General features: G+C 43.9%; 1 protein-coding gene across 5 annotated transcripts in view; it reads left to right on the top strand.

Moving 5' to 3' along the window:
- SEC16B (SEC16 homolog B, endoplasmic reticulum export factor) overlaps positions 1-16878 on the top strand; it is a 70238-nt gene that overhangs the window by 11204 nt on the left and 42156 nt on the right. The window contains exons 1-2 of one of the 5 annotated variants that reach the window (XM_046684227.1): positions 13540-13816; positions 15795-16148. In XM_046684227.1, the coding sequence (XP_046540183.1) occupies positions 15853-16148 (296 nt within the window). In that variant the 5' untranslated portion in view covers positions 13540-13816; positions 15795-15852. The other 4 variants (XM_046684224.1, XM_046684225.1, XM_046684226.1 and 1 more) reach the window with 4 other exon arrangements.

Below are 16878 nucleotides of genomic sequence, written 5' to 3'. Positions count from 1 at the left end.
TCTTGTCTAATTGCTCTGGCCAAAACCTCCAGTACTGTGTTGAATAAGAGTGGGGAGAGTGGGCACCCTTGTCTTGTTCCTGTTCTCAGAGGGATGGCTTTCAGTTTTTCCCCATTGAGTATGATGTTGGCTGTGGGTTTGTCATATATGGCCTTTATTATGTTGAGGTGCTTTCCTTCTATCCCCATTTTATTGAGAGTTTTAATCATAAGTAGATGTTGGTTCTTGTTGAATGCTTTCTCTGCATCTATTGAGATGATCATGTGGTTTTTGGTTTCTCATTTTGTTAATGAGGTGTATCACATTCATTGACTTGTGGATGTTGAACCATCCCTGTGTCCCTGGTATAAATTCCACTTGATCATGGTGTATGATCTTTTTAATGTATTGCTGTATTCAGTATGCCAATATTTTGTTGAGGATTTTTGCATCCATGTTCATCAGTGATATTGGCCTGTAGTTTTCCTTCTTTTTGTTGTCCTTGTCTGGTTTTGGGATCATGGTGATGTTGGCCTCATAGAATGTGTTAGGGAGTGCTCCATCTTCCTCAATTTTCTGGAATAGTTTGAGAAGGATAGGTATTAAATCCTCTTTGAATGTTTGGCAAAATTCTCCAGAGAAGCTGTCTGGTCCTGGACTTTTATTTTTGGGGAGATTTTTGATTACTGTTTCAATCTCTTTACTTGTGATTGGTCTATTCAGATTCTCCATTTCTTCTTGATTCGATTTTTGGAGGTTGTAAGAGTAAGAATTTATCCGTTTCTTCTAGGTTGTCCAATTCGTTGGCATATAGTTTTTCATAGTATTCTCTTATAATCTTTTGTATTTCTGTGGTATCAGTTGTAATTTCTCCTCTTTCATTTCTGATTTTATTTATTCAAGTCTTCTCTCTTTTTTTCTTCATAAGCCTGGCTAAGGGTTTGTCAATTTTGTTTATTTTCTCGAAGAACCAGCTCTTTGTTTCATTGATCCTTTCTACTGTCTTTTTTGTTTCAATTTCGTTTATTTCTGCTCTAATTTTTATTATTTCCCTCCTTCTACTGACTTTGGGCTTTGTTTATTCTTGTTTTTCTAATTCTTTTAGGTGTAGTTTGAGATTGCTTATTTGGGATTTTTCTGGTTTATTGAGGTGAGCCTGTATTGCAATGAATTTCTCTCTTAGGACTGCTTTTGCTGTATCCCAAATGAGTTGGTATGTTGTGTTTTCATTTTCATTTGTCTCCAGATAATATTTGATTTCTTCTTTGATTTTTTTCAATGATCCATTGGTTGTTCAGTAGCATGTTGTTTAATCTTCACATCTTTGCCCCTTTCCCAGCTTTATTCTTGTAATTGATTTCTAGTTTCATAGCATTATGGTCAGAAAAGATGCTTGATATTATTTCAGTCCTTGTAAATTTATTGAGGCTTGCTTTGTTTCCCAGCATATGGTCTATCCTTGAGAATGTTCCATGAACACTTGAGAAGAATGTATAACCTGCTATTTTTGGATGGAGTGTTCTGTATATATCTATTAAGTCCACCTGGTCTAGTTTTTCATTTAATTCTACAATTTCCTTGTTGACTTTCTATCTGGATGATCTATCCATTGGTGTTAGTAGGGGAGTGAGGTCCCCTCCTATTATTGTATTATTGTTGATATCTCCTTCTAGTTTTGTTAATAGTTGCTTTACGTGCTTTGGTGCTCCTGTGTTGGGTGCGTATATATTTATAAGTGTTATGTCTTGTTGGTGGAGTGTCCCTTTTATCATTATATACTGCTCCTCTTTGTCTCTCTTTATCTGTTTTGGCTTGAAGTCTACTTTGTCTGATGTAAGTATGGTGACATCTGCTTTCTTATGTTCACTATTAGCTTGGAGTATCGTCTTCCATCCCTTCACTCTGAGTCTGTGTTTGTCTTTGGGGCTGAAGTGTGTTTCCTGGAGTCAGCACATTGTTGGGTCTTGTTTTTCAATCCATCCTGCCACTCTGTGTCTTTTGATTGGAGAATTCAATCCATTTACATTTAGAGTTACTATTGAAATGTGAGGGCCTAATGCTTCCATTTTATTGCTCATTGTCCGGTTCTCCTGCATTTCCTTTGTTTATCGTCCCATGTATTTTGGACTACCAATTCAGTTAGGTAGTTTTCTATGTTGGTTTTCTTAGTTTCCTCCTTATTTGTAATTTGTGTCTCTGTTCTAATTATTTGTTTAGTGGTTACCATGTGGTTTGTATAAAACTTCTCATAGATGAGACAGTCCATTTTCTGATAGCCTATTTCCTTAGACTAAGCTGGTTCCATCCATTTCCTCTTCCCCTTCTAAGTTGTTATCATCACATCTTTTTTTCTCCTTGTGTCCTGAATTTGTGGTTAAAATGACAAGATTATATTTATTCTTGGTGTTGCCCTTACCTTTATCTTTAATGTTGTACTTAAGCATTTGCTAACCTGTTCTGATGGAGAGCTGCAATTTTCTGATTTTGTCTTTCTACTTATGTCCTTGCTTAGGGTTTTGTAACCCCTTTCTTTTCTTTTCTTTTTTTTAGGTATTAGGGCCTTCCTGAGGATTTATTGTAGGGGGGTCTTATGGTGATGAACTCCCTTAACTTTTGTTTATCTGGGAAAGTTTTTATTTCTCCATCATGTTTGAAGGATATTTCCGCTGGATAGAGTATTCTTGGCTGAAAGATTTTGTCTTTCAGAATTTTGAGTATATTGTTCCACTCTCTCCTAGCCTGTAAGATTTCTGCTGCAAAATCTGCTGACAGCCTGATAGGGGTTCCTTTGTAGGTTATTTTCTTCTGTCTTTCTGCCTTTAATATTTTATCTTTGTTGTTGACTTTTGCCAACTTCACTGCTATATGCCTTTGGTCTTTTTACCTATGGGTTGGTCTTTTTACATTGATAAAGTTTGGAGATGTATTGGTTTTTGTCACATGGATTTCCAGCTTCCTCCCCAGGTTTGGGAAGTTCTCAGCTGTTATTTCTTTGAATAAGCTTTCTGCTCCATTCTCCTTCTCTTCTCCCTCTGGGATACCAATAATCCTTATGTTGCATTTCCTAATTGAGTCAGATATTTCTCGGAGAGTTTTTTCATTTCTTTTTAGTCTTAGTTCTCTCTCCTCCTCTATCTGAAGCATTTCTATATTCCTATCGTCCAGACTGCTAATTCTGTCCTCCATATTATCAGCCCTACTATTCATGGAGTCCATATTTTTCTTAGTCTCCTCTATTGTGTTTTTCATCTCCGAGATTTCTGATTGGTTCTTCTTTATAGTATCAACCTCTTTTGTGCTGTAGCTCCCGAACTCGTTGAGTTGTCTATCTGTATTCTCTTTTAACTCATTGAGTTTTTTTAATGATAGCTAGTTGGAATTCTTTGTCATTTAGGTTATAGATTTCTGTGTCTTTGGGATTGTTTTCTGGGTAGTTGTCATTTTCCTTCTGTTCTGGAGATTTAATATATTTTTTCATACTGCTTGATGGTGTGGATTTGTGCCTCTGCATAGAGATAGAGTTTGGCTACTGCTTCCACTTGCTGCCAATGGGGGGAGGGGGCAGGAGCTGTGTAATCTGCACCCACCAGGATCCCTGTCAGCTGTTCCTGACTGAGCCTGGGACACTCCTTGGGATTTCAGTGGTCCGTTGGTGTCTCCTGTAAACTGTGGGCACAATCACATGGGGACTTTGGGGTGCTGCTGCCTGCTCCCACAGACCTGCCTAGACACACTCCCTCCTTAGGGACTGTAGCAGTGTTGTGGGCTTTCATGGCAGCCGAAGCTTGTTTGCCCAGACTCACAGCTCTGCTGCCATCTGGTCCCTCTGGATCTCACTTGCCCCCTCTGGGCTGCAGCAGAGCTATGGGGCATCTAACGTAGCCAGTGGTTAGCTTGCCCAGCTGTGCTTCATCTGCTCCTAGGTTGCCCAGCCTTTGTGCTTGGTGGGCGGGACCTCTCCATAGGGCCGAGCCAACACTCTCCCTGGGGCCGCTGTGAGATTGTGGATTTTCCCACTGGACCAAGAAGCAATCATGCTGGGGCTCCAGATTGTCACAGCCTGCTCATGTGGTCCCACTGGATCTCACTTGACCCCTCAGGGCTGCAGCAGAGCTATGGGTGGGTAACGCAGCTGGTGGGTAGCTCACCCAGCCCAGCCACTTCTGCTCCAGCCTTTGTGCCTAGTGGGCGGGGCCTCTCCACTAGGGCCAAGTGGAGACTCCCTGGGGCTGCTGTGGGACCGTAGATTTTCCCACTGGTCCACAGAGCAATCATGGTGGGCTTAGGGCTGTGGTGACCTGTTTCCACAGTCGTATCAATGTGCATGCCCACCCTTGGGGCCATGGCAGTGCTATGAGCATGTCAACTGGGAGAGAGTCACTCACAGGTACTAGGCTGTCTGGGGGCCCCAGAGTTCTCACTTATCTCCACCTCCTCCCTGGGGTAGTCCATCTATCTTCTGATGTAGAGCAGCACGGGTCTCTCTGGCAGCCTGAGGTGCTGTGTGAGTATCCTCTGTTGATCAACGAATGTCCATTTAGCTGTAGTTCGAAGGGGGAGAGTCAAAGAAAACTGCTCACTCTGCCATGTTGCTGATGTCACTCCTCAAGCCACAATGGATTATTTTGATGTGAGAGAGGGCAGAATAAAAATAAAAACAATCACCTCATTTTAGATTCTATGCCAATGATAAAAAAAAACAGCTGAGATAAAAATTAAATATCAGGGGCTGGCCCCGTGGCCGAGTGGTTAAGTTCGCGCGCTCCGCTGCAGGCGGCCCAGTGTTTCGTCGGTTCGAATCCTGGGCGCGGACATGGCACTGCTCGTCAGACCACGCTGAGGCAGCGTCCCACATGCCACAACTAGAGGAACCCACAACGAAGAATACACAACTATGTACCGGGGGGCTTTGGGGAGAAAAAGGAAAAAATAAAATCTTTTAAAAAGAAAAAAAAAAAAGCATTCTTAAAAAAAAAAATTAAATATCAATTGCTATGATAAAAGCTAAGTAAGAACAGATCCCCTGAATAGCCCAGAAAGTGCTTCTTCTGCTCTACTCTTTCCAACAACAAAATTGACAACACCATTTGCTGAATGCTTACTGTGTGCGGGCACTGTGCTAAGTGCTTTTCCTTGACCATGCATTCATCTCTTCATCGAATGTTAAGTGAGCAGCTACCACATGCCATGAATAATACATTATCTCATTTATCCTACAACAACCTTGTGATGATATCTATTGTTATACAGTCATTTAATAAATGAGAACCCTCGGCCTGAGAGGTTTAGCACCTTGCCTGAGGACTCACAGCTGGTCAGTGGAGGGACTGGGAGTCACTCCAATTCTGACTGCAAAGCCTGCCTCTTCACCACTATCTGCTACCAGACCGTGAGCTTTGGGTGCATTCAGCTTGTCACACCTTTAACGAAATGTAAGGAGCCTGGAAGAGGGAAAGGCAAAGATTGATTGAAAACCCACTCCTCTATTTAACAGACACTTTGGTCTTTTTCCATATAGGATTTCTTTTCATCTATGCTGCAGCCTGCGAGGTATTTTTAGACTCATTTTAAAGATGAGGAGACTGGGGCTCATAGAGATTGTCATTTTTTCCCCCAAGTCTCATGGCTGGGAAATGACACAGTTAAAACTGAATCCAGGTTTAAATTCCTATTTCTTTTTCCCTGGGCCTTTGCTGCCACGCAAAATGATTGCGGGAAGGAAATTTTATAAGGAAACCTACTAGGATTGGGATGATGGAACCTGGAAAGGAGCAGGCTGCTGAGGGGCACGATGACTGTTTTCCCCTATTCAAGAGTTCAAATGAGAGTTTGTCACCCGTGTGTTATACAGCAGGAAGAGCATCTTGATGCTAAAATATTGGGCTGTGTTTCTGTAAGGAGCCTGAAGACCTCCCTTCACCGGAGAATAAACACTCTCTGCCCAGGTGAACCGAGAAAGTCCCTGGACTCCTGGGTCCCCCAGACTGTCTTGTATAATAGAAGATTTTCATACAGCCTTAGAGAGCTTGGAGTGCTGGGTCTGTAAATGAAAGAGCTGTATGTGCCCGAGGGCCTTGGCCCCTGGTGTGGACACTGCCTCACCTGCAGGGATGGCCTTTTTCCAGCTCATCAGTTATGCGTCTGAATGTCTGCTCCTGTTCAGAATGGGTTCTCAAACATTTCCACCAGATGGCAGGCAGAGACTTCTGGGAGTGCAGGGTGTGTGTAGGTCAAGGTGTGCATCTGTCCCATTGAAAGTATGAAATTTCTTTGAAGTCTCATTCTTCACTGTAGAAATTAATACAAATTTGAATTTTATTCCATAATAGTCAATAATACAACATTTGTTTAAAATTAAAATACATTTTAAAATTGCTTATATAATAAAATTAATGCTTATCCTGTGGCATCCTGCATTGTCCTTGGGGCTACAAGTACTCCTGTGTGAGAAGCACTGGGCTATATTTTCTTGAAGTTTCTAATTCTGATGTTCTTAACTTAACCCATTCCTTTTTCCTATGTAGTCATGTGATATAGTTTCTCTATTTTCTCCTGATCTCATGGCTCAATGGGGCACTGAATTAAGAGTTAAGGAGGAGCTGTGGATTTCACAGCAGTAATGGATCATCAATCCCTTTCTGATGTCTTCTGCAGAAAACTTCCTAGACGCTTTACAGTATTTCCAGGGAAATGATAACAGTTACCATTTATTGAGCATTTGCTAAATACCAAGTACTTTGCAGGTTTTTTTTTTCATTCTATTTTTGGTGAGGAAGATTAGCCCTGAGCTAACATCTGTGGGAATCTTCCTTTATTTTGTATGTGGGACGGCTGCCACAGCATAGCTTGATAAGCCGTGTGTAGGTCTGCACCAGGGATCTGAACCTGCGAACCCCCTGGCCACCAAAGAAGAGCTCAAGAACTTACCCACTTCGCCAGCAGGCAGGCCCCCTTTGTAGGTTTTTAATCTAATTTTACCCTTGTAATGACTCTGTGAGGTGGAGTGCATCATTATTCCCATCTTATAGACGAAGTAAAGGAGATACAGGATAACTTGCCGACGTTCACACGGCCAGCAGATGGTGGAGCTGAGAGACACATCCACGCAGCCTTATTCTGGGGCCACCAAGGTCTACCACACCTCTGGGGAATTTATGTCCCGTTGGCCCCGGGGGCTCAGAGAACACTCAGAGCATGCTACAGCCCTTTATTTCATTTAGGAGGTGTGTGAATCACCAATGTCTGCGCATGTGGGGTCAGAAGTCACAGCAGCATCCATCTGCCACCCCACTTATTCTGGGTTCAGGGGCGTCAATAAAACGGGAGGGGGGAAGAGAGGTGAAGTTGGGGCCGCCTCTGCCAGCCCAGGGCTGAGAAAGAAGGATGGAGGTTTTCTTCCTCTTGACGGATGCACTGCTTCTCCAGCTCTCTGCAGCAGAGGTGGAGGCAGGGGGCAGGTTTGCAGGCAGCCAGGTAGGTGACATTTAAAGGAGCCCTTTTGTTGGGGCTCATTCACAGGGTTCCTTGAGCCTGTAGGAAACCTGCATTGTGCCCAAACTTTCACATCTAAGACTGAGGGAATAGCAACAGTTCCAGGATTGGCACTGGTAGCTTATGGCGCCTGTGCCAGGCTAATTGTCTCTGGCCCTCAGACCATGTTTTCCTGGCGCAGTCCTTCCTGATAAATGGAATACTGACTGGCGCCTGCTGCTCTGCATCTGGCCTGCCACGCAGCTCACCAGAAGGAAGAGGTCAAAGCCTTGGCACCCATCACTGGCCAAGGCCACGAGCTCCATAGCTGTAAAGCTGGCTCCAAGTGGTGGCTTTCCTGGAGTCATGAGGCTGCTCTGCACCGCACCTTCACCTCTGACTCATTCTGGGAGTCAGGTATGAGACACTTGCTGACTGAAAGGAGCCTCAATGTATCAGATGTTGTGGGAAATGCAGATGTGGACATTAGCCAGTCACTCCCAATTTGACTGAGGTTTTGTTTTGCTTTTTCAGTTGTGGTTTCATGTTTTTCTTTCACTGTCCTATTGGAGTGTCTCAAGTATCGGTAGGGACCTCAGTTTAACCAGGTATGCAGATAACTTGCATCTGTTTTTGTCTCATTTGTGTCCCAGATGGCATCTCTTTAACCATTCTCTGGTCAGTCCCCTTAACTCACTGCCTCAACTTTCTCTAGAAACTGCCTGTCAAAGTTTAATTCTGTACTTAGGATAACGAGAAGGAAAACTGCTGCATGCCATCATACAGCCAGGCTGTTGCAGCTATACATTCTAGCTGTCTATTGATTCAAAGATGAAATCTGTGAGCTCTTGTCATCTGTCAGGCCCTGTGCTGGGCGCTGAGGGTGTAGCAGAGAGCAAAGCACAGACGGTCAGTGTCTCCATGGAGCTTCAAGTCTGTTAGGTGAGCACTAACGCTGCATCTCCAGCCTGCTGGTTACTCTGAGCACGTGTTCCTAGTTAAAGCACACCTCCGTCTTCCACACCGGCCAGTCCAAGTCTTCACAATGTTTCTCGAGGCTCTTGCCAAATGCTCACCCTGATCTCTAGCCAGTAGAGCTCGGCAGTCTGCTCCACAGAGAGTTCTCCGTATCCGGTCCCTTTACGTGCAAATCTATGGGCCTCCATCTATGCCCACCTTCACCTCCCTTCATTATCCCTTTCTCTGAGGAAGAGGTGCCCTTCCTCTCAGCTGGGCTTAATTTTTGCTCCTATACTCTGGATCCCATGTGACCAGCCTCTTTTGAGATTTATTCTTTTAGTAATGATCTGTATTTCCATATGAATCAGCATGTAACTCTCTTTTGTCTTTTCCATCCTAAACCCGTTCTTCAAACCTGGCTGCCTCAGAGTCTTCCCAGCTATTGCCCCCTTTTCTTCACACTCAGGCTTCTAGAAAGATGAATTTTACTTGGAGCCTCCATTTCCTGACTTTCCATTCTCTGTGTAAGTGATTTCTGTGTCTAATTCCTCACTCCTTTGACCTTAATTCTACTGAAATTGTTCATAATATGATCATCAAATCTTCTAATTGTTGAATCCAGTGAGGAAGAGAATGCTTTTGCTTATTGCCTTTCTCAATATTTCTCCTAAGTTTGGCGTTGTTGACCACTCTCACTTTTTTTTTTTAAAGATTTTATTTTACTTTTAAATTTTACTCCCCAAAGCCCCCTGGTACATAGTTGTATATATTTTAGTTGTGGGTCCTTCTAGTTGTGGCATGTGGGATGCCACCTCAACGTGGCCTGACAAGCAGTGCCATGTCCGTGCCCAAGATCTGAACCAGTGAAACCCTGGGCTGCTGAAGCGGAGCGTGCGAACTTAACCACTTGGCCACGGGGCCGGCCCCCACTCTCACATTTTTGAAGCCACTACCTCTCTTGGCTCTGGGAACACCATCCTCTCCTGGCTGTCTGCTTACCTTTCTGGCATCTGCTTATTGTCTTTCCTAGGCTCCTCTTTCTGTGTTCAGCTCTTAAACGTTGGTGTTCCTCAGAGCTCTCTCCTAGGACCTGTCTTCGAATTCTAAGCTTTTCTTAGGCAGTACCATCTATGCCTGCGGCTTCATCACATCTCTCTCCTCAGACCTTTCTTGAGCTCTACACTCTTACAGCCAACTACTTATCGACCATCCTTACCTTTGTCAACACACAGAGACCCCTCACAATTAGCATGTCCAAAACTGGAGCCATCTTCTTCCCTACCAACGCGGTTCTTCTTCCAAGAGGATTATCCAAAAAAAGGCAGCGTGGTCCCCTCTTTACGGCCTGAAAATGGAGCTGGACTTCACTTCTCCTTCACCTTCATTTTCTACGTTCAACAGAGTGTGGGTGCATGTTGATTCTATTTCATAAACATATAATGTGTGTATACGTATATATTTCTCCCTCCCCTCTCCTGCAGCCTTTGTGCAGCTGCCCTAGGTCAGGTGTTCCTTTGTCAGGAATAACCTTGAATAGCACACCTCCCGGTTTCTACTCTTGTGCCTTCTCTTGTGCATCCTTCCTTTAGAAAAATCAGTGATATATCCATAGAGTAGTGATTGCATTGCATAAGGATTGCATATTTGAGTGTCTGCTGCTCCACTGGACTGAATGATTCTTTGGGACAGAGATTGTATGTTATTTATCTTTGTATCATCAATGCATGTGACAATGCTGGGCATAGAGTGGCTGCTCCATAAACATTTGTTTAGTGCATGATTTCCAGAATCTTCTTTCTAGAAGAGCAGTGTGAGCACAGTTAACTAATCTCGAACTCTTTAGGGAGTCGTTGCCCCATTTTAGCAACTTGGGTGCGTAATTACTTAATGATGTGACAGTACCACACTTGGATATAGTATTGATTAAAAATAATGTTGATTTTGTCTTTCAAAATGATACATGCTTATTGTAGAAAATTAAGTTAGAAAATACGGACAAGCAAGAAGAGAGAAACAAAATCATCCACAATGCCATCACCCAGACTGGAGTAATTACTGTTAACCTGCTGACAGAGAGCCTCTTGGTTTGTTTTCTAAATTTTTACTTTCAGTAGAGGAATGAGATCAAGTCTGAGGGATGTCTCAACTGCTGAGCTGTCCCTTGCAAGCGTAACTAGTCATTAAGTCATAGTGCTCAGGATTCATGGCAAAGCTGACCTGGATCTAGGTAGGTGATCACATCCAGCAGTGTTGACCTGGTGGGTAGGGATTAGCAGCATCATTAGTAGTGATGGTAATTTTGTTAGATGTCAAACTAGGGTAGGTACTCTTGTTTGAAGCAAGATCTTCTCAGTGGTCTGGCATTTGGAAAGGGGAGCAGGGTCTGGGAAAGGAAATTCAGCAAGGGACCAGGGCTCCAATTCTGGTGACTAGTTGGGAGGCAAAGCAGGAGTCAGGCATGAGGACAGGACACTCAGGGGAGGGATCCCATAAAGACTATAGCTGTTCTGGCACCAGGGAGGGAACTGCAACCAGGACTTGGGGTGGCAAAACTGATTGTAGCCTATCTCTTGGTGGAGAGGAGCTGCTCATGTACTGTCAAGCTGGATACATTTGATTGGAAATCAGGAGGAATTGAGCTCCCAAGTTGAAAGACTTAGTAACTGTAGATATGTGGGACTGGGGAAAGCAGGGACTGATAAATAAATTCCAAGCCTTTTGGAGTGATAAGATCCCACTACAATCTATTTCATTCCATGACCCATATAACTGTTGAATGCCATATGTCTATATAAAATAATTAAAGCTAATTAAAATTAATTTTGGTTAGTGAATGTTTGAAGAGTTTCATAATAACTCTTGAGATAATTAGAGATGTTTTGGAATGTCACAAAAGGAGCATTTGGAATAACTGGGCTAGATGTTTCAACTAGAGATGTGCAATGAAGGCTAGTCACAGAATGACAATTCTGTAGTTGAAAGAACACTGAATTAGGTACCAGGAGTTTGGGGTTATAAGCAGGATGCTGGTAAACTGGCTTTCTGAAAACAACAACCTTGCTTTGTAGCATTTGCCAATTTCTGTGTAAATATTCCCATATGGTGGATTTCAAATTACCAATGTTTTAACTATCGGTACACACGATTCCTGAATATTTAATAATCAGCTCTTGTAATTCTGGTGCGAGCTAACTCCAGCACACCAATATAATGCTGCCTGAGCTTCTAGTTAGCTTTGTGATCTTGGGTAAATCACTTCACTTCTCTGGATATTAGTTTTATTATCAATAAAGTGAAGTTGCTAAAATAACCTCTAAGGTGCCCTCCAAAGTTAACATTCTGGTAATGTAGCTGGTGTTATAGGTGCAGGACTAACATCACCTTATAAGTCAAAAGGGTTACAGCAGACTCTCATGAATGTTGTTGTGACATATCAGAGCACGTAATTTGATATCTGAGTTTGTGTCATAATCAATCAAGTTTTGATTTCTGTTTTTTTTTTTTTTTGAGGAAGATTAGCGCTGAGCTAACTACTGCCAGTCCTCTGCTTTTTTTTGCTGAGGAAGCCTGGCCCTGAGTTAACATCCGGGCCCATCTTCCTCTACTTTATATGTGGGACGCCTACCACAGCATGGCGTGCCAAGCAGTGCCATGTCCGCACCCGGGATCCGAACTGGCGAACCCCAGGCTGCCAAGAAGCAGAATGTGTGAACTTAACCGCTGCGCCACCGGGCTGGCCCCCTGATTTCTGTTTTTAAGGTGTGTGCCCTTCTCCAGTTATCTCTTCCCAGGAGGATTAAAAGTGGCAGTGTAGCCATTAATGAGACAAGTTTCACAGCCCACTAGTGGGGTAAGAAATCCTTAGCCACAGTCAGAGAATTCTGCACTCAGTTGTCAGGTCCTAGGAGTCAGTTGAGGATCTGAGACAAAATCATATAGTTTAGGTTCATTACACGATCTGACCACGAGACCAACCATGTGGTCTTCCCTGGACGAGTAACAACATGAGAAGTGAATTTGCTCCGAGCTTTTTTTTTTTTGCTAAGAAAGATTAGCCCTGAGCTAACATCTGTTGCCAATCTTCCTCTTTTTTTGCTTGAGGAAGATTAGCCCTGAGCTAACATCTGTGCCAATCTTCCTCTACGTTATATGTGGGTCACCATCACAGCATGGTTGATGAGTAGCATAGGTCTGTGCCTGGGATCCAAACCTGTGACCCCGGGCAGCCAAAGCAGAGTGCACGAACTTAACCACTATGCCACCAGGCCAGCCCCTGCTCGAAGCTTTTTTGAGGGCAAGGACTGTGTCTTATGTATTTATGTGTGTCAAATCATGACACACAGTAGGGACTCAGTAAGTGTTTGTTGAAAAAAAGAATAGACTATTTTGGCCTTTTTAGAGCAAATTCTAAATTTTGTTTATTTTTTTCCCAGCTTTATTGAGATGTAATTGACATATAACACTGTGTAAGTTAAAGGTGTAATAACATGATGATTTGCTGAATTTTAAATAGTAACTCAAAAGTAGACATGAGTTTCTCTGTGTTTACCTTAATAATGATGAAAAAATGCATTTTTCGAACATGAAAAGTATTTTCTTGTTGTGAGAGAAAACTTTTCAGTGCCTTCAGTTCAATATTGGGCTTTGGAATTTGCCTTCCATCTGGATAACACAGTTGATATACAACCAGAACCCAGTGGATAGAAACATGGATGAAAAAATCCCAAACCAGACAAAGCGGGTATTTACTCCCCACCTGTGAGTACTCCTGCCTCACTCAGTGGAATAGCTTATCTCTTTTGAAAGGAAAAGATACTACTTATGTATAGAACATACATATTTATATATCAGGTGCCATTTTACCAACATTTAATCCTCATACTGACCTTGATACGCTAAGCATTGTTATTCTCCTTTCAGAGAAGAAGAAATTGAGACTCAGAGAGGTTAAGTAAGAGAGCCAGCCAGTGGGAGAGCCATGAGTCAACAGCCCAAAGATGGTTCCCCTCTCACCAGGCCAGGCTGCCTCAGGGCTTTCTGGATGTCCTCTCCTCATGTCCCTGTTCCTTGTTTGTGTGGGGTTTGGATCCTTTCTCATGTGAGTATGTCTGGTTCAGCCCTCGACCAGGCAAACAGAAACACGAGTCTCCGACAGTGTTCTGAGCAAATACGTCAAGTCACGTCAGTTCCAGACTGAGGTAACTGAGCTGTATGTACTTTGCCCTAGTGAATCAGCTCCCTGGAGGCCGGGCGGTTGCAAAGGTAACTGCCAGGCTGTAGATCTGAGGGCCAGGTAAGTCTTGGTAGATGTGGCACTCGGACTTTGACAGTCTCCAAGAGGAGAGGAGACACTCTTGGGCCAGGTTCCGGAGCTGTGCCGAAGGAAGGTGGGGAGCCGTCAGAGCAGGTGTGTGGGGGCGCTGGCTCCGTTGTTTTCTGTCTTTTAGCTGCGCTTGCTGTGCTGTAGATTAGGAAAGGCGATATTACTCTTCCCGGGACCAGGGAACGTCAGTTACGTGAATGCACGTGTGAGACTTCTCAACGTAGACGTAGTTCCTTCATTTTGAGAGTCTGTGGTGCTTTTCTCTTGGTGTCTTTAATTATAATCCGAGGTCTAACCTACTGGAGTTGAAACATCTTGGCAACAAGATGATGTGATTCTGGTGGAGAGATCCGGTATTGTGCCTTTGCAGTCGGGGAAGGCTGGCTGATGAAAATACGTGGGGACAAGGTGAAAGAGGCTTCCTTCTTGTTAAGATTACTTGCGTCCAAACGGTGCCGAGTTCCGTGGGCCTCCAGGGAAGAACTACTCACCCTTTTCCTGTGTCTGGGGCATTTGGCCTTTGCTGGGGTTTACTGGAAAAAGCTTTTTTGCACCTGGTTTTTTCAAGGAAGTGGGCTGACACGGAAGGAAAGTGCCAGCTCCCTGAACCGTGATTGATGTTGAAGTGGAAGTCACTTCTGCGCCTTGCTCTTCTGGCATGTTCTGCTTACAGCTCTTGGCTCAAAGCTGCGGACCCCGGCTCCACGGCATTCAAGCAGAGTGACGTTTTGATTTCGACACACACCCTTTGACCTTTTGTTCCAACAAGAATTTTTATATTAGTCTGGGAGTTTCAGGAGCGGGAGCAAGTTAACTGGATTCAAGCAGAATCTTGCAACCGAAAACAGTCCCAGGGAGAAAAAACGCGGGGTCTGACTGAGCTAACGTGTGTTCTTGACACAGGAGGATCCCCGAGCCGGGGTGGGGTCTGTGTGCTTTCCTTTTGGGAGCAGCTGGAGGCAGGCGCTCCTCTTGATGTGGGCAGACGAGCTCGGAAGGCAATCCATGCTCTGGCGCTATGTCCCATTTTGGAGGATAAGTGGAGAATATTAGTTTGATTTGTGGAGAATTCCAGGGTTTAAAAATCTCCAGCCAGGAAGATGACTGAGACGTGACTCTCTGGTTTTTCATGTAAGCAATCCCAAACCTAGAGGGGCAGGCGTGCCCACATCGTAGGGCCTAGTTTTTCTAAGAGGTTAATTTAAGGATTTAGAAAAGAGGTCTCCGAGGTCAATTTAAGTTTCTTTTTGTTTAAAATGTCTTTAGCCACTCACACTACCCTGTCTTTATCTCTGATAACACCACTATTTATTGAATGATTACTGTTTACCAGGCAGTGTTTTGGGCAATTTTCATATATCTCCTTTTTTTTTGGTGAGAAAGATTGGTACTGAGATAATATCTGTGCCGATTTTCCTCTATTTTGTATGTGGGATGCCTGTCACAGCATGGCTGGATGAGCGGTGGGTAGGGCCATGCCTAGGATCCAAACTTGCGAACCCTGGGCCACCAAAGTGGAGTGTGCGAACTTAACCACCACGCCAGCAGGCTAGCCCCTCCTACCTTATCTCTTGATGGAGGCTTGAAAAAATTAATTTTCTAGTAAGTGGCAGAGTTAGGATTTGAACTCTGGTCTTTGAAGGATCTGAACTCTTTCCAAGGCCCACTCTATTTCTCTGATAGCATGGGGCCTCCCTGGGAAGTGTTGAATAAATATTTGCTGGTGGAGTAAATGAACAAACGCTTATTTAACTGGAATGCTTTGACGGTGTTTTGGAGTTTCTCTGCTCTGTCTCCCACGCCTCCCACATCCATTATTGCTCCAAATAGACTTTAACATCTTTTAAGCCACATCAACGTAATCGTCTAGCCTGTTAATTATTTCATGTATCTGCCTGAGATTTTTTTCCCAGATATCTCTGTATCAGTGCCCATGTGGTTTGTTTTAGATAGAAGATTTTGAGGCTCACAGGTGCTTTTTTCATCAAACCTAATCAACCATCACATTTGGATATAGGCCTAAAATGATGATAATTTTTTTGTCTTTTTGTTTTGTCTACAGGAAGATAAAATAACTATACAACTGACTCAAAACACGAGAGAAATTCTGAGAGTCAAGGATGGAACCTTGGGTCCCCCAGTGGCCACCTCGGCCCCGGGGGTGGCCCACAGCACCGTCAAAGGATCCAGACCGAGGGCTTTGGAGAGATGGATATCATCGGCCTGTTCCTCGCTCTTGGCACGATGGAGAGAGGTTCCAGCAATGGCAAGACATCCGCCGGAGCCCCCAGCCACAGCAGGACCCCAGGGCAGACCACCAGCAGCCTCCTTATGCATCCAGGCCTGGGGAGTGGCGTCAGCCTGGGTCTGAGGTTGACTATTATGAAGGCTATTATCCCAGTCAGATATATTCAAGGTACGGTTTTAGAGCTTGGAATTGACCCAACTCTCCTAAACGCTTATGAACAGATTGTTCTTTTCCTTCTTCCTTTTCCTTTTATTTCTCCTCTTTTTCTTCTTTTTCCTTCTCTACCCTCCGACTTTGACTTAGCTAAACCCTTTCCCCTCCCAAATTGGATTTTGGCGACTGAAGATAGTATTTCCCTCCTCTGTATCCCCTAGTGGGGCTTCTTAAGGAAGCCATCATAATGCGATTGGGTGTTGGGGGCTGGGGAGAGGGTAAGAACGGTGAAATTCAAGATGGCACAGGGGTCCCTCTTACTCTGGGATGGCAAAAGGCAATGTTTGTAGACTATGGAAAAGCCTTTCCTCCTAAACAGAGTTTTGTGCCATCTTTGGATGACTCTGACCCAGGGGGAGCGTGACACCACCAGCACCAGGAAGAGCTGTGGTGCCTGGGACAGTACCTAGAGTGATGGGCAAACAGAACAACGAGCGTGGAATGAAGGAATGGGAACTTTAAAAAAATCAGCCTCTGAGAAAGCAGATAGACGCGTGCAGCCTCCAAGTTCAGAATGAAGAGGTCTCGGTGAGGTTGTTCTGGGAGAATCTGGAATTTCTGCTCCTAATTCTGACTGATAGCACTGGACTTAATATTTTATGGAATATTGTAAGCCATCTATGTTCTAGCTTTTGAGGTAGGGTGATACTTACCTGTCTACAGATTTAGGGTTCACATTATGACA

The sequence above is a fragment of the Equus quagga genome, chromosome 13 (assembly GCF_021613505.1).
Source record: "Equus quagga isolate Etosha38 chromosome 13, UCLA_HA_Equagga_1.0, whole genome shotgun sequence".
Classification (NCBI taxonomy): domain Eukaryota; kingdom Metazoa; phylum Chordata; class Mammalia; order Perissodactyla; family Equidae; genus Equus; species Equus quagga.
Note: the sequence above shows the minus strand (reverse complement) of the source record. Positions and strands in the feature narration are given on the sequence as shown.